The 25324-nt window shown below is 50.6% G+C and overlaps 1 protein-coding gene and 1 pseudogene across 2 annotated transcripts; both read right to left on the reverse strand.

The window, feature by feature from the left end:
• On the reverse strand, nucleotides 1–23596 carry SDR42E2 (short chain dehydrogenase/reductase family 42E, member 2). 2 transcript variants are annotated; one of them, XM_007516606.2, is made up of 12 exons: nucleotides 23274–23596; nucleotides 22717–22901; nucleotides 21159–21254; nucleotides 18881–18938; nucleotides 15450–15568; nucleotides 13943–14018; nucleotides 8377–8459; nucleotides 7337–7474; nucleotides 6757–6822; nucleotides 5919–5982; nucleotides 3461–3534; nucleotides 1–301 (listed from the first exon to the last, which is right to left on the reverse strand). In XM_007516606.2, exons 1-12 carry the CDS (start codon nucleotides 23326–23328, stop codon nucleotides 62–64), a joined length of 1254 nt encoding a protein of 417 aa, XP_007516668.1. In that variant the 5' UTR covers nucleotides 23329–23596; the 3' UTR covers nucleotides 1–61. The 2 variants fall into 2 exon arrangements, with proteins under 2 accessions (XP_007516668.1, XP_060028270.1); XM_060172287.1 differs by having other exon boundaries at nucleotides 22717–23596.
• LOC132533238 (U6 spliceosomal RNA) lies at nucleotides 1098–1193 on the reverse strand (annotated as a pseudogene).
• Nucleotides 23597–25324: the final 1728 nt, after the last annotated feature.

A 25324-nucleotide genomic window follows, 5' to 3' on the forward strand; every position in this document is an offset into this window, starting at 1 on the left:
GACACCCGGGCTCTAGGGCGGGGCGAAGACCTGAGGATGAAGCGGGGTCCGGGGAAGACGGTCACTGGAAGGACGGCTGCAGGCCCAGCAGGTGCAGCGCCCCGGCGAGCAGGCCGAGGAGCAGCAGCAGCCCGAGCAGCAGGCGCAGGAGCGTCCACGCCGTGGAGCCGCGGGGCTTCTGGGTGGTGGACTGCACGTAGCGCTCCACCACGTCGGCGAAGCTGAACTTGTCGGGTGCGTAGCCCAGCTGGGCGCGGGCCTTGGCGATCTGGAAGGTGTGCGTGACCGCCACGCTGCGCACCTGCCGGGGGAAGGCCGAGTGGGCGTGGGGCGCAGCCTCCACCTTGTTACGTTAAGGGGAAGAGCTGGAGTCTCCCTCTCGTGCACGGCTCAGAGTCACATAGGGGAATCATAATCTAGCCTATTCTCTCCCCTACTGCCCTGGGACTGAAGATGTACCCTCCCTCTGATTCATTTCTTCTGCTGGACAGTGACGGGGGGAAGGACCCACTAACCTCCTCAGTCTTCCCATGGGACTAATCACAGAGCGGGAAAGAGCGACACCTGCAGATCTGCTTTACCACTCATGATAACCCCCCCTCCCCCCCCGCAGATGAGGACCTGGGGGCTCGAAACTGGGTCCTTGTGCGTGGTAATATGTAGTCTTTATCACGGTGAATTTAGTTGTCTGGTTACTGAGCTGTCTCCTTCATTGACCTGCAATATCTCTGGGATAAGGAGCTAGGCTTGTCTCCACTGCTCAGCACAGTGCCTGGCACACAGTGGGTGCTCAATTCACGTTAAATGAATGACAAATAATTAATAACCAAATTGGGTTGCATTGGATCGACCTGGTGCATCCCCTGAGTACCCATTCATTGGGGAAACTGACGATCCTTCCTAGCCGACTGAATCCACATGGATCTCAGTCACTTTCAAAGCCAGCAACAAGCAGGTCCTGACAGCTTTGCTGTTGACTGGCTACGGAAGAAGGGCAAACGCTAGAAGAAGAAGAATAACCAAATTAAATAACAATGACAGACGGGTTGGTATGTCACAGATTAAGACACAGAGGGCATCCGGCTCACAGGGCCCCCAAACTTTCCTGTTTCCTAGGGGTCCTTTGCACGGGGGCCATGCTAATCTTCTCTGTATTGTTCCAGTGTTAGTATATGTGCTGTGGAAGGGAGCGCTAGAGGTCCTTTGCATCTGAGTTGAGGGGAGAAGGCTGGGGAACCAGGGAGCCAGGCCCCTGCCTGACCACAAATCAGCAGCACCCTGGCAGCTGTTTCGACATTAATGTGTTTTCTGATGGGGTTCGAAAGCTTGAAATCATTCAGATCTGTTGTAGGTCCAAATCTCGTGTGTCTCCTCTGAACACAGAGATGACAAGAGACTCCACAGTGGAAGGAAGAAATGGAGATGAAGTGAGAGAAAGTGTAGCGCCTGCATAGTGTCACCATGGCTACTGTCACTATACTTCCCTCTACTGGTCTGGATGGTTCAGAGGGAAAAAGCCACTCTTTGGCCCACTCTCCACCCTCCAAGCTATAGAGTACTGAGCCTGGAGGCTAAGGCCAATTCTAGAATGGTGTGACCTTAGCCAATTCATCAGCTCTTCTGTTTCTCACCATTAAACCAGAGCATAATTGCGCATGCTTTTCCCAATGTAGCATGATTTCAGAGAGAATCAAACGAGAGACCTGGACAGGTTTTGCAAATAGCACCAATCACCAATGGACTGCTTTCCTGTTTACAATCTGCATTTTAAAAATTCTCTTTTAGACTGTATATGCCAAGGGGGGGGGGAAATGGCTACATCACTATTTAAGAATAGCTTTCTGCAAAGAGTATATGCTTAGTATGGACTTGTACAACTTGAACCATGAACCTAGAATCACCAGGGCTTTCTGCTCCCCCCCCCCTCTCTCTCTCTCTCTCTCTGTGTCTCCCATTGACAGGTCTCCCCCAAGAGCTGTTCTTTGCAAGACATGCCACTTTGGCATGAATTCAAGCTCAAGTCAGATGAAAGCCTGAAGGCTCGGAAGAAACTCAGTTAACTTAACCACTTCCTTAACTATCAAAAAAAAGTGAAACTTGGGCTTACTGCTCGAAATCAAGAATTTTTTTTTTTTAATCAGAAATCACCATTCGGAGCAGACTATCTGTGTGACAGTACAAACATCTCATTACAGAGCACCTGGTTTTCGTCATGAGTCACCCCTCTCCCTTCACCATGAAGCCTCAGGGCCCCCCTCCCTTTCCTTAGCTCAGGGACCATTGCCTCTTTTGTCCTGTTTGCTGTACATTGAATAGGTTCTCCATGTACAGGTAATTAAATTTGTTCTTTTCTTCTACTAATCTGTCTTCTGACAGTCATTTCAGTGCCTAGCCATTTGGAGAAGAACGCAGAGGGGAAATTTTCTGCCCCGCCCTAGGAGTGGTGGAGTGTTCTAGTTTTTTTTTTTTTTTTTTTTTTGGGGGGGGGTTCTGGTCTGGCCGGTGAATGAAGAAGTATCACAGCTCAGACCAGGAGAGCACAGCCTAAGCCAAAAGTGCGCAGGTTGGAATGATCACGAAGAGGCTACTGTCGGATACAGTTGAGAACACAGGATAAAGCCCTTGATCCCCAACTGCAAGGGGATGCTTCATGAGCAGTGAGGCAGGTCTGTGGGTGATTCTCTTCTCCTGTACCTCCTCCCTCACCTCTCAATTTCTTTCTGCCCTACCCTATAAGATAGAAAGGAGAAGGGTCCCATGTTCAGCAGGGAAGCAATTACAGAAGCCAGACCTTCCACCTTCTGCAACCCACAATGACCTTGGGTCCATATTCCCAGAGGGATAGAGAATGGGAAAGCTATCAGGGGATGGTATGGAATATAGAGATCTGGTGGGGGGAATTGTGTGCCATTGTACCCCTCCTATCCTACGGTTTTGTTAATGTCTCCTTTTTTAAATAAATAAATAAATAAATAAATAATTTTTATAAAACGAGGGGGGGAAAAAAAAGGAAAAAAGGGCTGCTGGGGAATGGTGGATTCATAATGCTGGCACTAAGCCCCAGTAATGACTCTAGTGGCACTAAGGATTAAAAGAAAAAAATAAATGAGTAAGAAGGGGCAGAAGGGTAGCACAGTGGGTTAAGCACAGGTGGCGCAAAGTGCAAGGACCGGCATAAGGATCCCGGTTCCAGCCCCCAGCTCCCCACCTGCAGGGGAGTCACTTCAAAAGTGGTGAAGCAGGTTTGCAGGTGTTTATCTTTCTCTCCCCCTTTCTGTCTTCCCTTCCTCTTCCTCTCTTGATTTCTCTCTGTCCTATCCGGCAACAACGACATCATCAACAACAACAAGGGCAACAAAAGGGAATAAATAAATAAATTTTTTTAAAAATAAAAAAAAAGAAGGGGCAGAAAGGCAGGTGAGGGGGACGAGGACCCAGGGATACCTCAAGCCCCACTTACCTCACTCCGGGTAAGCAGGGGCGGGATGCTGCAGATGGGGTGCAGGGCGAGGTGCACATACTCCATCACAGCCGCTGTGGGGGGAGAGGGGACAATGACAGGCCAGTGACGGGCTGCCTCACTCCACAGCAGGCCCTGGGCACACAGCGGGTGGGGTGGGGTGAGGCAGACACTCTGCTGGTCCTCTGCCAAGATTTCCTGCCTGAATCTTTTAGATTGGCAGGGCCTAGAAAGTGGCTCACCTGGTAGAGTGCCCACCTTACCACGTTCAAGCCCTGAACACACCAGGGAAGCACCACAGAGTAGAGCTGTCTCCCTCTCTCTGCAGTGAACAACTTAGAGGAGGGGCCAGGCCGTGGTGCACCCGGTTAAGCGCACACATTACAGTACATAAAGACCCAGGTTCAAGCCTCTGGTCCCCATCTGCAGGAGGAAAGCTTCATGAGTGGTGAAACAGGGCTGCAGGTGCCTCTCTGTCTCGATCCATCTTTATCACCCCTCTCCCCTCTCCCTTCTCAATGTCTCTCTGTCTCTATCCAGAACAAATAAATAAGAAAACAATAAGCAAACAACTTAGGGGAAAAATCACCCCAGGCACTGCTGCATGCCAAAGCGGAGCAGTGTGCTTTGGCCTCTCTGTCATAAAAATAAACAAAAGTCGGGAGTCGGGCTGTAGCGCAGCAGGTTAAGCGCAGGTGGCGCAAAGCACAAGGACCGGCATAAGGATCCCGGTTCGAACCCCGGCTCCCCACCTGCAGGGGAGTCGCTTCACAGGAGGTGAAGCAGGTCTGCAGGTGTCTGTCTTTCTCTCCTCCTCTCTGTCTTCCCCTCCTCTCTCCATTTCTCTCTGTCCTATCCAACAACAACAACAACTACAACAATAAAACAACAAGGGCAACAAAAGGGAATAAATAAATAAAAATAAATAAACAAAAGTCTCAAGATTCCACAGTTCTCAGCACACAGGGGGCAGGGGAGGATGCCTCATCTGACTGTGAAAAGACATGAGGATATTACTATTAGAAGACTGATGATGTTAAAATGAATACAAAATTTTGGTGGTGGGCATGGCAAGGCAGATATCTACATCTAGGTGTGGAATCTTTTTAAAAATGTCAAAGCAAGAAAAATAAAATCCATTATTATTATCATCATCATCATCATCATTATTGTCATCGCCAGGGCTGTAGCACTCTGGACTGACTTTCCTTTTTTACCAGAGCACTGCTCAGCTCTGGATTATGGTGGTGTGGGGGATTGAACCTGGGACTTTGGAGCCTCAGGCATGAGAGTTTCTTCGCATAACCATTATGCTATTTACCCCCGCCTCTGGACTGACTTTCTCAAGTGAAGAGAGAGAGAGAGAGAGAGAGAGAGAGAGAGGGAGAGAGGAAGCACCACAGCACCAATACTTCCCCCAGTGTAGTCAGGGCCTGGTGGCCATCTTTTCATTTTTTCCTTCATGTTTATTTTTTAATAACTTAAAAAAATTATTTATTGTGGTCCGGGAGGTGGCGCAGTGATAAAGCTTTGGACTCTCAAGCATGAGGTCCCGAGTTCGATCCCTGGCAGCACATGTGCCAGAGTGATGTCTGGTTCTTTCTCTCGCCTCCTATCTTTCTCATAAACAAATAAAATCTTAAAAAGAAAAAAAATCTATTTATTCATTAGATCGAATCAGAGAAAAAGAGAGACACCTATAGCACTGCCTCACCGATCCGAAAATCTGTAGGTGGGGATTGGGGCCTTGAACCCGGGTTCTTGCACATGGTAACACATGCGCTCAACCAGACGCACCATTGCCCAGGCCATAAGTAAATAAATAAATAAATATATTTATTTTGCCTCCAGGGTTATCACTGGGACTCAGTGTCTGCATTGCGAATCCACTGCTCCTGGTGACCATCTTCCTCCCCCCATTGTTGTTGCTGTTACTGTTATTGTTGTTGCTGTTTTTGGATAAGACAGAGAGAAACTGAAAGAGGAGAGGAAGACAAAGATGGGGAGAGAAGGACAGACACCTGTAGACCTGCTTCACCACTTGTGAAGCGACCCTCTTGCAGGTTGGGAGCCAGAGGCTTGAACCAGGATCCTTGCACCGGTTCTTGTGCTTTGCACGATGTGTGCTTAACCTGGTATACCATCGCCTGGCCCCCCCTAAATAAATAGATAAATAAATAAATATATTTTAACTTAAAAATTTTAAATGTTTTATTTATCATTGTTTAGAGACAGAGAAATTGAGGGGAAGACAGAGAGAGAGAGAGAGACAGAGAGACACCTGCAGCCCTGCTTCACCACCCGTGAAGCCTTCCCCCTGCAGGTGGGGACCAGGGGCTTGAACCTGGATCCTTGCTCACTGTAATGTGTGTGTTTAACCAAGTGCACCACCACCTGGCCCCCTGAATAAATATTTTTAATGAGACAATATTGTTCACACACATGCTCCCTTCCTTACCTGTCAGGTAAACCCAGGAAATAGGCACCTGGATCCAGGGCTGGCTGTACCCCAGTTTCTCAAACTGCAAGGAAACGGGTTCTGGGATGGGGACAGTTCTTTGAAGTGCCTCCTGGTCTGTTAGCCTCCCACCTAGCAGCTGCCCACAAAGCTGAGTCTTGAAATGAAACAGCTTCACCGGGAAAACTCAAGTAGGGATCAGATAGCGGAGGTAAAGGGGCAGGATCAATTCACATCGTGTGGTCATAAACAATTGTGCACAGTATGGATTTTCTAGAATTGACTTTCCCACTCTTTCTTTTTAAAATATTTATTTATTTCCTTTTGTTGCCCTTATTGTTTTATTGTTGTAGTTATTATTGTTGTTGTTGTTGTTATTGATGTCGTCATTGTTGGATAGGACAGAAAGAAATCTAGAGAGATGGGGAAGACAGAGGGGGAGAGAAAGATAGACACCTGCAGACCTGCTTCACCGCTTGTGAAGCGACTCAATAACAACAACAATAACAACAACTAAAGGGGGAAAAGAAAGGAGAAGATTGCCACTGGAAGTAGTGGGTTCATGCAGGCACTGAGCCCTGCAGCAGACCTGGTAGCAGTTAAACAATAGTAATAATAATAATAATTATAATCAAGTCAATCAGGAAGCAGGCTGGGGGAGGAAGCACATGGTCCTTTCAGAACAGCCACAAGCCAGCTCCAGCCAGCAACACTGTCATCCTGTTCGCTGTTGCCAGGCTGGACTTTGGTGTGAAACCTTGCAGTCTGGGGTGGTAGGGAGGGGGAGCAGGGCACCCCCAGCTCTCTGCACGTTGGGGATGCGCCTGGGGACACCTACCAGTGGGGCCATCCACTCGAAGAGGTTGACGCTCTCCCCGTCGTTGATGTAGTATGCCTGCCCGCTCTGGGGGACACAGAAGGGGACAGTCAGCCCTAGTCCTTGCCAACAGGACTCAAGCCAGCCTGGGAACATACAGCGGGACACTCCCCTGCCCCCTTTAAAAACATCTGATTATTATTTATTGTGTAGAGAGATAGAGGAATTGAGGAGAAAAGGGAGAAAGGAAGAGAAAGGGAGAAACAGACATAGCTGCAGGCCTGTTCCGCTGCTTGTGAAGATTCCCCCCTGCAAGTGGGGACTGGGGGCTTGAACCTGAGCCCTTGCACATTGTAACATATACACCCAGACCCTCACTTTCCTGGGAAAGCCACATAGTCACCCTGCCTCTCTGTGCCTCCATTTCTTTCTCTGATGATGTTGGGGAGAATCTCTTCCTGAGAGCCTCCCCCAAAGTCCCCGGGGGTACTGCCAGGTGCTAACACTGATCCCCACAGACCCCAGTCCCACCACATCCCAATTTCCCAAAGCCCCCAGGAGGCTGGGGACAGACTGGGGGGGGGGGCAGCAGGAGACTCACGGCCACGAAGCCCTTAGTGGGGGTGAGGGCTTCAGCCGCCAGCACGTGAGCCTGCACCAGGTTGCGCACGTGGACCCAGTTCATCCGCGTCCCCGGGTCCCCAAATCGGAACATGAACAGCCTCTTCTTGATATGGCTCTGGGGAGAGGGAGGGTGGGAAGCTCGGACCTGGGTCTTCAGGGACTTAACACTGCCATCTTCTTAAAAAAAAAAAAACGTTTTATTTTTTATAGTTTGCTATTTATTGGATAGAGACAGAGGAAAATTGAGAGGGAATGGTAAGATAGATAGATAGATAAATAGAGAGAGAGAGAGAGAAAGAGAGAGAGAGAGAGATGCCTGCAGCCCTGCTTCACTGTTCACGGAGCTTCCCCCTTGCAGGTGGGAGCTGGGAGTTTGAACCTGGGTCCTTGTGCATCATAACACGAGTGTCAACGAGGTGTGCCACTGCCCGGCCCCATCTTCTGTGCTGATGCTGTGCTTCAATCCATTTCAGATCCAGGTGCTGGCTAACTCCCCGCCCTGCACCCCCCCCCCCCCCCAGTCTCTGTCTGGTGGTCTGACAGCTCATGCAGGCCTATCCCCAGCCCTGGGGGAAGCACTTCTCCTAATGCCTCCCACTCATCTGCTCCTCAAGGCTCCTCTGACCCTCCTCCACTTCTCTTTATCTCAGTTTTCTTGGTTATTTCTTCCTTTCTTCCAGAAATCACATGCACTGCTTCCTCCAGGGAGCCCTCCTCCTCCCTCCTCTCACACAGCCCTCACCTACTGAGCCCCAGACAGTGCTTCTGTCTCCCTGACCTGACCAGGCTGGGAGAGGCTGGAGGGGAGAGGCTGGAGGGCAGAGCCTGGACCCTTTGTTGCCACATTCCTGGCGCCTTTCTCTGGAGCGGTGAAGACACGTGTGGCAGGAAAGATGCTGCTGGGCCCTTAGGGAGCCCATCATCTGCTGTTTGGGGTCACTGCTCCATGTGCCCGGGCCTGGCTGGTGCTCAGGAGAGCGCTGTCCCCCATAGCCTGACAGGGGCAGGGTGACATACCGCCACTCGGGGCAGGTGCCTCTGCTCTTCAGGGCCGTAGATCCCGGGGGGCCGCAACACGCAGGTCCGCAGGGTGCCTCCTCCTGGGGCAGAGGTGAGGGTGGTCAGGGGGCCCATGTGCACCTCTCCTGACCTCTGGGTGGGCAGCTTAGCAAGAAGACCAGCCCTTGGGGTTTCCTAATTTGGCTAATGCATCAGTCAGTCATTCAACAAACACTATCTGGCAACCTCTCCACCCCCACCCGTGGAGCCCCAGGAAGAATCCAAGGGTGACCAAGATGGCCGTTGGCCTCAAGATCCTCACAGGCCTCTGCAGAGGGGAGACTGTCCCAGAAGCCTGTGTGGCCTGAGTCTACTCAGCCCCTGGCGGGCATGACCTCTGTCCACCCCTCAGAATCTTGCTGTGCCCACTTCACAGATGCACACACTCCCTCCTATCAGGACTTATAGTTCTTTTCTTTAAAAGAAAAACACCTTTATTTGTTTGTTTATTTATTCTGATTCTGTGTGTGTGAGAGAGAGACAAAGAGGGAGAGACCTGAGCACTGCTCAGCTCTGGTCTATGTCAGTGTGGAAGGTTTATAATAAAAAGTTTTGACTTTTTAAATATTTTACTATTTTTTTTATATTTATTTTTTTGTTGTTGCCCTTGTTGTTTTTCATTGTTGTAGTAGTTATTGTTGTTGATGTCATCGTTGTTAGATAGGACAGAGAGAAATGGAGAGAGGAGGGGAAGACAGAGAGGGGGAGAGAAAGATAGACACCTGCAGACCTGCTTCCCTGCCTGTGAAGCGACTCCCCTGTAGGTGGGGAGCCTGGGGCTCGAACTGGGATCCTTACACCGGTCCTTGCACTTTATGCCACGTGCGCTTAACCTGCTGCACTACTGCCCGACTCCCAAGTTTTGACTTTTTTATTTATAGATTACTTGGGGATCAGAGAAAGGGCTCACAGGATAGGCTGTCTGCCTTGGTATGTGCTCAGTGCAGGTTCAAACCCTGGCACCACATGGAAGGTGCTATACCACTGAGGAAGCTCTTGTGTCTCTCCTTTTTGTCTCTCTCTGCCTTTATCTGAATAAAAGGGCACCCCCCTCCACTTCAGTGAGACCCCCCATTCTGTAAAAAGAGAATGAATCATTATCTGACCAAGATGAAGCCTTCCAGAAGATGCTCGGCTCTCCTGAGACTCAGCGCCTCCAGTTTGGGAAGCTCAGTGCGGGCCACCTTGGGGGCCAGAATCCCACCTCCCTCTGGTCACTGCCCTCCCTGCTGCTCAAGGTCTGGGGTGGGGGGCAGCCTACATGTGCCGCTCTCCCAAGCGGACCCAAGCTAAGCCAATGACCCATCCTCACCCAGAAGGTGACACTCGGCAACACACAGACTAAGAGTCCAGGGGAGGTCTCACCCTGCCACATCTTTTCCCAGCTCTGGAGGGCAGTTTCCCAGAAACACATTTTCCAGGGGCTATCCCACAACTTCTCAGGGTGAGTTCCCTCTCCCCACAGACAAGCCAGAGCCAGTGTCTCTGCATCTCAGCCTGGCATGCTGGCTACCCCCAACCAACGTCCTCGCTTTACAGCTTAGTGTGCTGAGTGGTTACCTCGCAAAATACAACCATGGGCCTTCTCTAAATAAGGGGGCCGGCAGTGGCCCACCTGGTTGAGTGCACATATCACTATACTCAAAGACGCAGGTTCGAGCCTCTGCTCTCCACCTGCAGGGAGTCTGCTTTATGAGCTGTGAAGCAGGTCTGCAGGTGTCTGTCTTCTTTCTCCCTCTCTATATCCCCCCCTCCTCTCTCCATTTCTCCCTGTTCTGTTAAGTAAAATAGAAAGAAAAGAAAAAGGAAAATTATGTCTGCAGGGAGCAGTGAATTCATAATGCTGGTACCAAGCCCCAGCAATAACTGGCGGCAAGAAGAAAAAAAAAGAAAGAAAAGAAAAAGAAAAAGAAAAAGAAAAAGTGGAGCCAGGTGGTGGTGCTCCTGGTTAAGCGCTTACAATACAGGGCACAAGGACCCAGGTTCGAGCCCCTGGTCCCCACCTGCAGGGGGAAAGCTTCACAAGCGGTGAAGCAGGGCTGCAGGCGCCTCTCTGTCTCTCTCCCTATCACCCCCTCCCTGCTCAAACTCTGCCTCTGTCCAATCATAAATAAACAGATATATTTTTAAAGAGAGAAGGGCTTCTGCGGCTGTAGTGAGATCCGGTTTACCCAGATGGACCCCACAGCCAAAGTGAGAGCCAGGGGGACAGGCAGGTATGTGAGGTGGGGAGGCCTCGGCGATGCAGCCACACACTTGGGGGTGAATGAATGGGGTTCCCCCGGAGCCCCTGTGGGAGTGCGGGTCACGCTGGCCATCGGCCTTCTGACCTCCCGCCCAGTGACAAAAGATGGTCCTGCTGTGTGTCCTGGTGGCCTCAGGGCTGCCCTCAGGTGCCTGCCCAGCTGGGGGCTGCTTCCGGGTCTGCTCTGGGCCTAGGACCCGCCAGGCATCACAAGGACCCCTTAGGACCCATTGTGGACTCAGGGTAGGGGTTCACCCTAGCTGACCGCACTGGACTCCTGGAAGACAGGTGTTAGGTGAGCTTTTCTGGAAACAGCCCACAGCTAATTTTAAATTCAGGGTCATCTGGGCATGGCATGGGGGTCGGGTTGCAGCGGGGTGCCCGGAGCTCACGTCATGAGGGACAGGCTAGGTGTCTGTAACTCTCTTGACCACAGAAAGCTGGGGATTCTTGTATAAATAATTCTCGGCCGGAGGATTGGGTGTCCGCTTTGTAGGGAGGCCCAGCTAGAGAAGGGAATTCAACCGCAGAGGGTCACCCTCTGGGACAGCCCAGCAGGGCAAGACCACTGGAGGCCTGTCTGGCTTGGGTGCTGGGGTGTGAGGGAGGGTTTTAGGGGCCTGCTTTGCTACAGCTACAGCATAGTGTAATGGCTTTGTCCTAGACTCTGGTTCTGGGGGTTCAAATCCTGCCTCTGCCACCTCATAGCAGTGTAGGTCTCACCTTTTGTCCCCTGTAAGTCTTGGAATAGTAGTTTTATTTTGTTTTTTCTATGCTATTTGATAGGACTGAGAGAAATTGAGAGAGGAAGGGCAGATAGAGAGGGAGATAGAGAGACGGGCACCTGCTGACCTGCTTTACCATTTGTGAAGCGTCCCCTCTGCAGGTGGGGAGTGGGGGCTTGAACCCAGGTCCTTGCACATGGTGATGTGTGTGCTCAATTAGGTGCACCACCACTCAGCCCCTGAAATTGTAATTTTTAAAAATATTTATTTATTCCCTTTTGTTCCCCTTGTTGTTTTATTGTTGTAGTTATTATTATTGTTGTCATTGTTAGATAGAACAGAGAGAAATAGAGAGAGGAGGGGAAGACAGAGAAGGGGAGAGAAAGACACCTGCAGACCTGCTTCACTGATTGTGAAGGGACTCCCCTGCAGGTGGAGAGCCAGGGCCTTGAACCAGGATCCTTACACTGGTCCTTGTGCTTTGCACCACCTGTGCTTAACCCACTGTGCTACCACCTGACTCCCCTGGAATTGTAATTTTAAAAAAGACTAATTTATTTTATTTTATTTTATTTTATTTTTTGCCTCCAGGGTTATTGCTGGGGCTCAGTGCCTGCACCATGAATCCACTGCTCCTGGAGGCCATGTTTTCCCCTTTTGTTGCCCTTGTTGTGGTTATTATTATTGTTGTTGATGTCATTTGTTGTTGGATAGAACAGGGTGAAGTGGAGAGAGGAGGAGAAGACAGAGAGGGGGAGAGAAAGACAGACACCTGCAGACCTGCTTCACCACCTGTGAAGTGACCCCCCCTGCATGTGGGGAGCCAGAGGCTCGAACCAGGGTCCTTATGCCGGTCCACGTACGCTTAACCCGCTGTGCTACAGCCCGACCCCCAAAAAGACTAATTTATTACAAAGAGAGAGAGAATGAGAGTTCCCCACGAGGCACAGAGGAAGCAAAGAGAAGCCAGAGCACCACACTGGTACATACAGGTCCCAGGGATCCAACCAGGGACCTCAAGCATGAGAGCTCAGCCCTCTACTAATTGAGCTATTTCCTCACCACTGATCATAACTTTTCAAAATGTGGTCCTGGGGCTCATGAATGTGAAATACGGCTACTTACAACCTTCCCCAGCCCAATTTCCATTCCCTATTTAATTAGTCAACTAATTAGTCAATGATCATTTCCTGGGCTTGAACCCAGGGCCTCTCACACAGTAAACACATGCCCTTCTGGGTGAGCTGTCTCCAGCCCTGGGGACTAACATTTCAAACCTCCCTTGCTTTCCAAACCAATCTGCTCAGCTCAGGTCTAGTGAGGGAAGTCACGCTTTCAGACGTTTTTTTGTTTGTTTGTTTGTTTCTGAATTTCTCTGGCTACTTTAGCTCCTGAGTTTAAAAGGAAGAGACATCACCCATCAGCTCTGGCTTTTGGTGGTGCTAGAAATTGAACCTGGGACTTTGGAGCCTCAGGCATGAAATTCTGGTGCAAAAACTTCTGTGCTTTCTCCCAGGCCTCCATCAACCCGTTTTTACAGTAGAGACGGAAGAGGAGAAGGCGGCTGGGCTCAGAGGCGGTAGAGCTGTTGGCCTCTGGACTCGGTTCAGCCTGATGCCAACAGATGCTTAGTCTCTGTGCCTCACACCCACCTGTCAAGATGCAGGTATCCTCTTCTTCACCCTCTCTTTTAAATATGTATTTGATAGAGTCAGAGAGAAATGGAGAGGGAAGGGGGAAATAGACAGAGGGAGAGAGACACCTGCAGCTCTGCTTCTCCACCAGTGAAGCTTCACCCCCTGTAGGTGGGGGCTGGGGGGTTGAACCTGGGTCCTTGAGCATGGTAACATGTATGCTCAACCCGGTGCACCGCTGCCTGGCCTCTGGTATTATTTCTCATAGACAGAAGAGGAAGTACAGCCAGGTAGCTAGCTGATGCTGATTTTTCTGGGAGTTACTGAAGCTCAAACTTGGGGGCCTCTCACTTGACTAAGACTCTTCTAAAGAGCTGGTCTTCATTCCATATTCATATTCTTTTTTTAAAAAATATTTTTTTTATTTATTCCCTTTTGTTACCCTTGTTTTTTATTGTTGTAGTTATTATTGATATCGTTGTTGGCTAGGACATAGAGAAATGGAGAGAGGAGGGGAAGACAGAAAGGCGGAGAGAAAGACAGACACCTGCAGACCTGCTTCACTGCCTGTGAAGCGACTCCCCTGCAGGTGGGGAGCTGGGGGTTAGAACCGGGATCCATCCGGTCCTTGCTTTGTGCCACGTGTGCTTAACCCGTGGTGCTACCGGACGACTCCCCATATCATATTCTTGTACTCTTTTACCCTAAAGGGACCTCCTAAATTCTGTATGGTAGGGAAGAGAGCTAACCCACATCTCTCCCCCACTAGGACAGACACTGGCTTGACTTTTCAGGCTGTCTCCCTGGCTGGGTGCGGGCACACAGCAGCATGGACTGAAGGCCCCAGAAAGCATCTTCTGGAAGGAAGCAGGGGGCTCAGATCCGGAGCAGCTAAGAGCCACACTCACCCCGGTCCTTACCTGGGAGAGGCGTCCCATTGGCCATGAGCGTCAGCTGGTCGGCGATGGCTTTGGTTCTCGAGTAGTGATCCAAGTGCTGCCAGGGGACAGGGAGGACAATGCCCCCGCAGTAGAGGTGAGTAACCCTCACCCCCCAGCTCTGGGTCTGCTCTTCTGGTCAATCTCCCAGCAGGAAGTGGCCAAACCCAGAGCCCCTCTGACAGGGACTCAGGGCTGTAAGGAGCCAGGGGCCTCACCACCTGCCCGGGTGGGGGCAGGCTGGGAGAGTGAGCTCTGTGCCCTCACGACACTGTCACTCCTCCACCCCTGCTCTGCCCACCTCACCCCAGGATGGTGCCGTCATGCGCCACGTGGAGGCACATAAGCAGCACTCTGGACGACATGGGGGTGCTGGGGGTGCTCCATGGAAGGTGGGGCTTTGTAGCAACCCCTCCCCCCTCTGCTGTCCTTTTATTTGCTTGTTCTTTTCTCTTTTGTTCTTCCTTCCTTCCTTCATCTCTGTCTCTTCCTTTCTTCCTTCCTCTTTTTATGGTGGTGCTGGGAATCGAATTTGAGACCTTTGGCACCTCAGGCAATGAAAGTCTATTGTGGGGAGTCGGGCGGTAGCGCAGCAGGTTAAGCGCATGTGGCGCAAAGCACAAGGACCGGCATAAGGATCCCGGTTCAAGCCCCCAGCTCCCCACCTGCAGGGGAGTCGCTTCACAGGCGGTGAAGCAGGTCTGCAGGTATCTGTCTTTCTCTCCCCCTCTCTGTCTTCCCCTCCTCTCTCCATTTCTCTCTGTCCTGTTCAACAGCGACGACGTCAGTAACAACCTCAATAATAACTACAACAATAAAACAACAAGGGCAACAAAAGGGAATAAATAAATATTAATAAAAAATTAAAAAAGAAAGTCTATTGTGCCATATCCCCAGCTCCCTTTATTTGCTTTTGCAAAGAAATAATGGAAACAAAACAAAACAAACAACAAATGACCCAGGGAGGCTGCTAGAAGGAAGAGGAGAACAAAGGAAAAAAAAAAAAAAAAAAGAAAGAAAGGTACAGAGGCCAGGTACAGCCGATAAAGAACACACATTACCAAGAGTAAGGACCCAGGTTCAAGCCCCAGGTCTCCACCTGCAGCAGGGAAGCTTCACAAGTAGTGAATGAAGCAGGGCTGCAGTTTGGTCTCTCTCTCTCACCCTGCACCCCCCCACCATGCTCTCAGTTTCACTCTGTCCTATCAAGTGAAATAAATACATACTAAAAAAAGAAAGAAAGAAAAGGCAGAGGGCTCCGAGTTGGGTTATTTCTGTGGTCACACAGGTAGAAAGTGGCCTCATTGACCTGAGGTCTGTTTGATTTCAAGCCCACTGCTAGCGAGGCCAGCTCAAACAGGAGGGGGGCACATTCCACACAGCTGTGGGGACCCCTCCCTCCAGGGAGTCGCCCTGAGCTGCTGTTGGCCCGCCCCACCCCCATACCCCATACCCGCTTCCCCTACGCTCACACCCTGAAGCCAGATACCTTCTCCAGGGGGAAGTACGGCACCGAGTCCTCACTGCCCTGCTCTATGCGTTTCCCGCCAAAGGCGACGTTGACTGTGCTGGTGTAGACAAGCCTTGGAACCCGCCGGCGGACACAAACTGCAGGATAGGTGCACACGGCAACATGCACAGACACACACACACACACACACACACACACACACACACACACACACACACACACACACGGCAGTGTGAGAGGGTTGTTTGAAGAGGAAGTACCCATGGGTCCTCCTTAGGTGCGTCTACTCATCTTTGCCCAGTGCCCAGCACATGTCCTGGCCCCTGGACACTCCCAGAATGCAGAGCTGTTCAGGAAACACTGTCTTTCCCTTGGGGTGTAAGTCAGGCCTTTGTTCTGTGAGCTCCAAGGGCCCAGGGCAGCTCACACTTTCTTTTCCCTGTGGCCACGGGCCCTGAGCCACTCTGCTAGGGATACAGCCCAAGAAAATCTCACCCAATAAGGATACAGGAAAGAAACACTAAGGGTTGAGGAGCCAGCTCAGCAACAGAGAGCAGAACTTGCACGCTTGAGTCTAGGCTTGATCCCCAGCACTGCTAATGCCACAGATAAGCAGTGCTCTCCCCTCTCTTCCTTTTCTTTTAATATTTTATTTATTTATTTATTGTTATGGAGACAGAGAGAAACTGGGGGGGGGACAGAGATGAAAAGAGAGAGACACCTGCTTCACTGCTTGTGAAGCTTTCCACTGTGCAGGTGGGGACCAAGGGCTTGAACCAGGGTCCTTGCACACTGTAACATGTGTGTTCAACTTGGTGTACTGCTGACCTGCCTGACTCTCTCTCTTTTAATCTTTATTTTATTTTACTTTATGTTGTCGTTGTTGTTTTTTTATCATCATTATTGGCCACCAGCATTTATTGCTGGGACCTGGTTCTTATATGGTGACTTCACTGCTCCTGGTGGTCATTTAAAATCTTTAAAAACATTTTCTTTTCAAAAAATATTTATTTATTTATTTATTTTCCCTTGTGTTGCCCTTTTTATTGTTGTTTTTATTATTGTTATGGTTATTATTGTAGTTATTTATTGTTGTTGTTATTGATGTTGTCATTGTTAGATAGGACAGAGAGAAATGGAGAGAGGAGGGGAAGACAGAGAGGGGGAGATAAAGATAGACACCAGCAGACCTGCTTCACCGCCTGTGAAGCGACTCCTTTGCAGGTGGGGAGCTAGGGGCTCTTACCAGGTTCCTTATGCTGGTCTTTGTGCTTTGCACCACGTGCACTTAACCTGCTGCACTATTGCCCAACGCCCTAAAAGCATTTCTTTGGTAAAAAAAAGGTGAGACAGAGAGACACCCACAGCATGGTTTCACTGCCCTTGAAGCTTCCCCTGCAGGTGGAGACTGGGGACTTGACCCCGGGTCTTTGCACATGGGAACATCTGTGTTCTACTGTGCACACATTAGACCAACCCCCTTATTTTATTTTTAATGGTTTATTTTCTTTTAAAAATATTCTTATTTATTGATTTACATATATAATAAATATTTATTTATTTACTTTGGATAGAGACAGAGAAATTGAGAGGGAAAAGGGAGGTAGAGAGGGAGAGATACCTGCAACACTGCTTCACTACTTGTAGTGGGGACCAGAGACTTGAACACAGGTCCTTGTGCATTGTAACATGTGTACTCAACCTGGTGCAGCACCACCTGGCCCCTGTTATATATATATATATATATATATATATATATATATATATTTTTTTTTTTTTTTTTTTTAAATTTTTATTTACAAAATGGAAATATTGACAAGACCATAGAATAAGAGGGGTACAATTCCACACAATTCCCACTACCAGAACTACATATTCCATCCCCTCCCTTGAAAGCTTTCCTGTTCTTTATCCCTCTGGGAGTATGGAACCAGGATCATTATGGGGTGCAGAAGGTGAAAGGTCTGGCTTCTGTAATTGCTTCCCTGTTGAACATGGGTGGGTGTTGGCAGGTCTGTCTTTCAATTTAAATTACAACACCCTGGGTCAGGTCCATGGCCTGTTATATATTTTAATGAGAGAGATACAGTGAGAAATGCAGAGAGAGGCCAGAACACTGTTCAAATCTGGTTTATGATGGTGCTGGGGATTGAACCTGGAACCTTCAGTGCCTCAGGCATGGAAGTCTTTTTGCATAACCATTATGCTAATCTCCCAACCCCTTTAATGGTTTATTTCTACGAAAAAAAGAGAGCATTGCTCAGCTTTGGCAGATGATGGCATCGGGGATTGAACCTCAGGCCTCTGAGGTCTCAGGCATGAAAGTTTAATATGTTATCTCCTTGGCTATTTCTCATAAAAGTAAAACCTTCATGAAGCTGGAACCTCACATATGTGTAACTCCCCCACTCTGAGGCCACTTTTTGATTCAGTTAATGAGTCACAGAAAAGGTGAGGAGACATAACTATATCAGAGTTACCCCTGGTACCCTGGCACTCCCCTGCGATGCTGGGGCTCAAACATCTACCTACACGTTTATCTTTATTTTATTTTGTTTTTGTTATCATCATTATTTGCCACCAGTATTTATTGCTGGGGCTTGCTTCTTGCATGCACTTCACTTCCCCTACTGCCTAGGAGTCCCAGGGCCTACACTCTACCAGACGAGCTATCTCTCCAGTCCTCAAACAAAATGTTAAATAAAAAACACTATACACGGGAGTCGGGTGGTAGCGCAGTGGGTTAAGCGCAGGCGGCGCAAAGTGCAAGGACCGGCGTAAGGATCCCGGTTCGAGCCCCCGACTCCCCACCTGCAGGGGAGTCGCTTCACAATTGGTGAAGCAGATCTGCAGGTGTCTGTCTTTCTCTCCCCCTCTCTGTCTTCCCCTCCTCTCTCCATTTCTCTCTGTCCTAGCCAACAATGGCGACATCAATAACAACAATAACTACAACAACAATGAAAAACAAGAGCAACAAAAGAGAAAATAAATATTAAAAGAAATGAAAATAAATAAATAAATAAAAGCTTTTTAAAAAGCCCAATACATGACAAAAGAGACAGAAACACACAGACACACACACGCGCACGTGCACGCACATGCACGCGCGCGCACGCACACGCGAGACAGAGGAGAAAACGGCAGAAGCAGGGCGCTCAGCTGTGGGTCTTGTATTTTGACTCTTTGGCAGCCCTTCCTTCCCCTCAACTCACAGACCCCAGTGCAAACCCTGCTCCTGTGTCCCCTGGTCCTCTGAGTTCATGCTGATTCATCCCGGCAGGGGCCCGGGCAGGTCTGCAGGACAGGAGGGCTGTGCAGGCTGGGCAAGGGCCAGGGAGCAGGGTTCCTTCCACCTCTGTCCCCTAGTCCTGGTCCCCAGAGCCCAACCTGTGGCAGGAGAAAATACACAGGAAAGACACAGCAGGCCACACTCAGCAATGGGTGCCTACCATCAATCACTAGTTTGGTGCCTCCAACATTAATAGACTCGATCTGCTCTTTCTGCAGCTGGAAAGACAAGATGGAGTGGGGAAGCTGGAGCTGGAGAGTGTTGTTGAGGCTGGGGACGTGGCTCAAGGGAAGAGCCATGTGCCTTGTATGCATCAGGCTCTGGGTTCAAGTGTTGTCACTGAATATGATCGAGTGTTGATATGGTCTGTCTCACTAAGTAAATAAATACATTTTTTTAATTTGATAGGACCGAGAGAAATTGAGATAGGAGAGGCAGAGAGAGAGACACCTGCAAACCTGTTTCGCTGCTTCTGAAGCATCCTCCCTACAGCTGGGGGCACGGTGCTCAAACTGGGGTCCCTGAGCATGGTAATGTGTCTGTCAACCAGGTGTGCCACCTCCCAGCCCCTAATTACATTTCTTCTTAAAATTTTTATTCATTAATTATGGGGGGGAAGAACCAGAGCACCCCTCTGGCATATGCGATGCTGGGGATTGAACTCAGTACCTCATACTTATGAGTCCGGCACACTAGCCACTATGCTACCTCCTGGATTGTAGCAAATATATTTTCTAAAGCCATGGTACCACCTCACACTTTGTCACTAAGCTTAGATGAGGTGGGGCCAGCACTGCATCCAACCTCAGATCCACAGGCAGTGCAGGAGCCTGGGGAGGAGGGTCCCCGCATCTGTAGATCTGTAATTCTTATAGCCTGGTGTGCAGCAGCATAAATCCCAGGGACACGCCTGGCAGAGAAGGGACTTGAAGAGTGTGTCGGACGTGAGTGTGCACATCTGCTTTAACCCCAACAGGCCCCCTCGGAGGGAAGTTTCTAGTGAGTGTTCACCTGTGTTCATTTCTGCTGAGGTGGTTTTAGCAGGCTTAGAACCACATGGTTAAAAACTAATTCAAACAGGAAAAAAAAAAAGATAAATGTCAGCTTCCAAGTCCTCCTTCCTAACATCTACTCCCCACCGCTCCAAGTTTCAAGGACTTGTCAAGGTAATTAAATTCCAGTTGATTATTGTCACCACGTACACATGTGTGAGTATGTGAATATATATATATATTTTTGGATTGTGGTTTTTATTTTTTTTGCCTCCAGGGTTATCACTGGGCTTGGTGCCTACACTACAAATTCACTGCTCCTGGAGGCCATGTTTCCCATTTTATTGCCCTTGTTGTTGTGCTTGTTGTAGTTGTTATTGTTGTCATAGCTGTTGTTGTTGGATAAGACAGAGAGGAGGAGAGAAAGACAGACATCTGCAGACCTGCTTAATCACTTGCAAAGCAACCTCTGCAAGTGGGGAGCTGGGGGCTTGAACCGGGATCCTTATGGCGGCCCTTGCACTTTGTGCTACTACCCAGCTCCCGAGTACGTGAATATTTACCCTACCCAGGATACCAAACACTCTTCTAAACACTTGGAAATTATCCTATCATGTTAGAAGTTCTGAGCTACCTCATTTTTTTTTTTTTCTTCTCCATTTCTGAGGCTGCACTGTTCCAGGTAACTTTTTCAGATAGAAAAAGAGACAAAGACAGAGAGCTGAGGAAGAGAGGGGAAGACATCACAGTGCCAAAGCTTCCTTCAGTGCAGTGGCAGCTGGGCTCACACCCGGACTGTGTGTGCAGCAAAGCAGAACCCTTCCAGGTGAGCTGTCTTAGCCAACAACAATGACAACAATTCTAATAACAACAAAGGGCAACAAAGGAAAAATAGCCTCTAGGAGCAGTGGATTCATAGTGCAGGCATGGGCCCTAGCAATAACCCTGGAGGAGAGAGAGAGAGAGAGAGAGAGAGAGAGAGAGAGAAATCTCATAGCACCGAAGCTTCCTCCAATGCAGTGAGGGCCAGGCTCAAACCTGGGTCATGAGCATGACAAAGCCAGCATACTATCCAGGTGAGCTATTTTGCTACCCCTATTTTGCTATTAAAACTGTGCAGTAACTATACAATTTGGTGTGGTTTCTGAGTCAGAGAGTTTGTGGATATTCGGCAGACACTGCCACACACTCTCTGAGCAGCATGTGACACAATGCCCACATTCGGGAGATCAGGAGACAATAGGCTTAAACAAGGCCACATAGTTAGAAAAGCAGGAGACAGCCCCAGAGTGAGGAATCTGGCCCAAGGGACCAAATGCAGCCTGGGAGGAGTCTGGATCCTGCCTGGAAGAACAATCGTAAATGCTGGAGTGTGGGGCTGCAGGGAGAGCCAGGACCTGAGCCTGCTCCGTGGGCCCCAACTACTGCACGCCCATGAGGACTCACCTTCTCAGCACCCGACATTCCATAGGAGGCTGCATGGAAGACACAGTCCGCCCCCTCGAAGGCACTGTACAGGGCCTCTTCATCGCGGATGTCAGCCTGAAGAGGAAGGAAGGGACATCTGTGTTGGAAGCAGAGACCCACACTGTACCCTGCCTGGCCCCAGGCCCAGCCTCTGTGGGGTCAGTAGACACAGTGGGCAGGACTTGACCACACTTGTGCATTAGGACGGCATCAGTCACCACTGGACCACACAGAGGACAGTGGTGCCCGAGGCTACATGGTCTATCACAGGGTTCTGTGGTGGGCCAGGCCAGCTGGGCTGGTGTGATGGCACTCCGTGTGTCATCCATGTGACACAATTGCCTGGTGGCTTGTCTCTCAGACAGAATGCACCCCCATCGTTAAGTGACTCCCGAGTGTGTATGATTTGGCATGGTCAGCATCATCATCATCATCGTCATCGTCATCGTCATCGTCATCGTCATCATCGTCATAGCCCCACGTGCAGAGTTAAGTCTCAAGGCTCTGCTCTGGGTTTTAAGTGCACAGTCTGACCCAAGCAAGGCTTGTGTGAAGCAGTTGTTATTAGGGCCCCTCCTGCTTTTATTATTATTATCACCACCAACCATCATCATTATTATTTATTTGCACAACTGAGGAACAAGGCCAAGGCCTCAGCACCACTGAGGAGGGGTTACCCTGGTTTTTTTTTTTTGCCTCCAGGGTTATCACTGGGGCTTGGTGCCAGCACTGTGAATCTGCTGCTCCTGGAGGTTATTTTTCCCATTTTGCTACCCTTGTTGTGGTTCTTATTGTTGTTGGATAGGACTGAGAGAAATGGAGAGCGGAGGGGAAGACAGAGAGGAGGAGAGAAAGATAGACACCTGCAGACCTGCTTCACTGCTTGTGAAGTGACTCTCCTGCAGGTAGGAAGCTGGGGGCTCGAACCAGGATCCTTACGCTGGTCCTTCCACCCGCCCCCACTCTCTTTCTCTCTTTCCCTTTCTTTCTTTCTTTCTTTCTTTCTTTCTTTCTTTCTTTCTTTCTTTCTGATAGGACAGAGAGCAAAGGGAAGAGAGAGAGAGAAAAAGAGAGACATCACTACCTGTGAAGCATTCCCCCTTGTAGGTGGTGACTACAGGCTTGAGCCTGGGTCCTTCCTTGCATACTATGAAGTGTGCATTCTACCAATGCACCACCACCTGGCTCACTTCACTCTTTATTGACAGAGAGAGAGAGAGAGAGAGGAGTAAGAGAGATGGAGAGCCACCACAGCACCACTCCACCATCTGTGGAATTCCCGCAGGTGCTGTTCACAGGTTCACAGTACTCTCATATGCTCTGCCAGGTGAGCTCTCTCCCAGCCCGTGTCCCCCTCTGTGGGTGAGGACATTGAGGGTCAGAGATATGGAGCCTTGTGGCCAGAGTGGCCCAGAGGCAGCACCAGTAGAACATGAACATTCTGAGTCCAGAGCCACGGGGTTCACACCAGACACTGGCCCCCAACTCTACCACCATGCTGGGGCCCCACCAGGCCCCAACACCTTTGCCACCTCACCTGGATGAATTTGGTCCCTGGGGACAGCTCCCACTGGGGTCTGCGGAGGTCAAGCAGGATGACTGAAGTGCCACTTTGGGCCAGGCTGGACCCCAGGCTAAAGCCCAGGTAGCCCCCTCCTCCTGTCACCACGACCTTCTGCTGGGAAGCCTTTGCGGGAGTGGTCTGAGTCTTCTGCTGCGGTGCTGGTGTTGGGAGCGTTACTGTGGTCCCAGTCCCGGACCCCCGCCTGGGCCCAGGCTCTACCCCGGACCCAGGTAATGGCGCAGCTCTTGGCCCAGGTACTGGCCCTGCTCCGGGGCCTGGCTTGGGGACAGCCCCGGTCCCTGGCCCAACTCCAGAGGCAGCACCAGACCCCGGGTCAGGTCCTGCAGCAGCACCAGGCCCCGGTTTAAGTCCTGACCCGGAACCTGAACCTGCTCCAGGCGCTGATCCAGGTCCTGGAGCCGTGCCAGGCTGTGACACAGCAGTGGGCACAGGCAGAGTCACTCGTCCTGACTCGGTCGCTGGGCCCGAGACCCCTCCCCACGCCTGGCAGACAGGGCAGCTCTTCTCGCCCTGCCCTGTGGCTTTACAGGCCTCTGGGGAGGAGCCAGCTGGGTTGGACTTCATCCTCCACTATGCCATCCGGAGCCAGGATCTGTCCACCTGCAGGGAGGAGCAGAATAAACAATATTCTAGAGTTGCCTCACATCAGGTGGGTAATCAGAGCCCTAGGGGCTGATGGGAACTCCTGGCAGGAGAGTTCCCAGTGAACCCATGCATTCTTTTAGAGTTGTTTTTTTTTTTTTTTTCTCCAGGGTTATTGCTGGGCTTGGTGCCTGCACCATGAATCCACTGCTCCTGGAGGCCATTTTTTCCCCCTTTTGTTGCCCTTGTAGCCTTGTTGTGGTTATTATTATTACCATTGTTGATATTGTTCGTTGTTGGATAGGACAGAGAGAAATGGAGAGAGGAGGGGAAGACAGAGAGGGGGAGAGAAAGACAGACACCTGCAGACCTGCTTCACCGCCTGTGAAGTGACTCCCCTGCAGGTGGGGAGCCGGGGGCTCGAACCGGGATCCTTATGCCGGTCCTTGCGCTTTGCGCCATGTGCGCTTAACCCACTGCGCCACCGCCCGACCCCCTAGAGTTTTAAAAAAATTTTTCTCCTCTCCCTCTCCCTCTCCCTCTCTCTCTCTCTCATCATTGGGGCTACACAACTCCAGGTTGAGTTTTTCAAAGAGAGGAGGGGTGGGATGAGAGAGGAGGACAGTCACCATGGTACCAAAGCTCGCTCAAGAGCTGTTACTACTCAGCAACTACTGTTATTACTCAGTACTCCCACGTGTACTGAGGGCCAGCACCCGGGCTGAATGCAGAGCAAGGTCGGCACCCTCCCTGTGAGCTATTGCACCAGTCCCCTTCTACTCAGAATCACAAGAACTCCCAAGGCAGCCAACTGCTTCCTCTGAGAGGGAGACACGTGGCACCTTTCTGATTGGCGAAGTGAGGAGGGCTTCCTGGAGGAGGAAAAGGAGGGGAGGAGGAAGAAGTGGAGGAGAGAAGGAAGAAAGGGAAGAGGTGGAGAAGAGCATGAGGATGGGAAGAATCTCTGTGGCATCTGTCCTGGACACTGGTCCACCATCCCAACCTTGCCCCTGCCTCCTCGGGGTCTGTGGGGTCCCTCCGAGCAGTGCAGGTAGATGACACCCCAAGGTCTGCACAAGGCCTTGTGTGTCCTCACTTCAGACTTCAGATGAGCCCAGAGGCTGGTTGACCATGTCCCCATTGCCGGCCCACCCCCAGCAAGATGCTTACAATCTCAACACCCACAGTTGTCAGACCCTTCCAGTGCTTCCTCTACCTCATAGGGTTGGCAGGAATCAGATGCCAGAATCCCTGGAAAAACCACTGGGATGTACATTCCAGGAGGGCCCTGCATGGGTCCCCAGTGCCCAGTACCCGGCCAAGAAGAGCCAGAGAATGAATGAAGCCACTTGGGGCTATTCTACCTGGGAGCCTTCAGGGGAAGCCCCCAGCCGGCCGCCCAGGGTCCTGTGGTTACTTCTTTGAACAGTCCTGTGAAGTAGACTGGTGTTCGGTCATCCAGAGAAGAAACCGAGGGCTCAGAGGACATTCTAGAGCCTTGATGGATCAAGCCTTAATAAACCTGGTCCCGCCAGAAACATGCGGACCCCCAAGTTGGGGCTGGTGAAAGGAACTGATTGCAGGAATTCAGGGACCCATCCTGAGAGCAGGAGGCAGCCCCCCTCCCAACTTGTGCCCCACCCCCCTCCCGTCTTGGCTCACCTGGCCGCTCCACCTGGCCGGTATTCTCCAGCTAAGGTGCTGGTGCTGGTGCAGAGCCGGCTCTGCCGGGCCTGGACGCTGCAGGGCGCCGCCTCTCGGGGCGTGGCCGGGCTCCAGGGACCGCCCCCGACCACCTCCCTCTGTCTCAGCAGCCTCCAGCAGGTTCTCACAACCGGGAAACTGAGGCCGGTGGAACCGGGAGGGGGTGAAAAGGGCCTCCATGCTCCGGAATCTAATCTACCAACTAGATTCCCCCAGTCTCCCACCCCAAGTGGAGTGGGGGTGGGGCCACGTAAGCTGGACCTTTGAGAAACTA

The sequence above is a fragment of the Erinaceus europaeus genome, chromosome 15 (genome assembly GCF_950295315.1).
Source record: "Erinaceus europaeus chromosome 15, mEriEur2.1, whole genome shotgun sequence".
NCBI lineage: Eukaryota > Metazoa > Chordata > Mammalia > Eulipotyphla > Erinaceidae > Erinaceus > Erinaceus europaeus.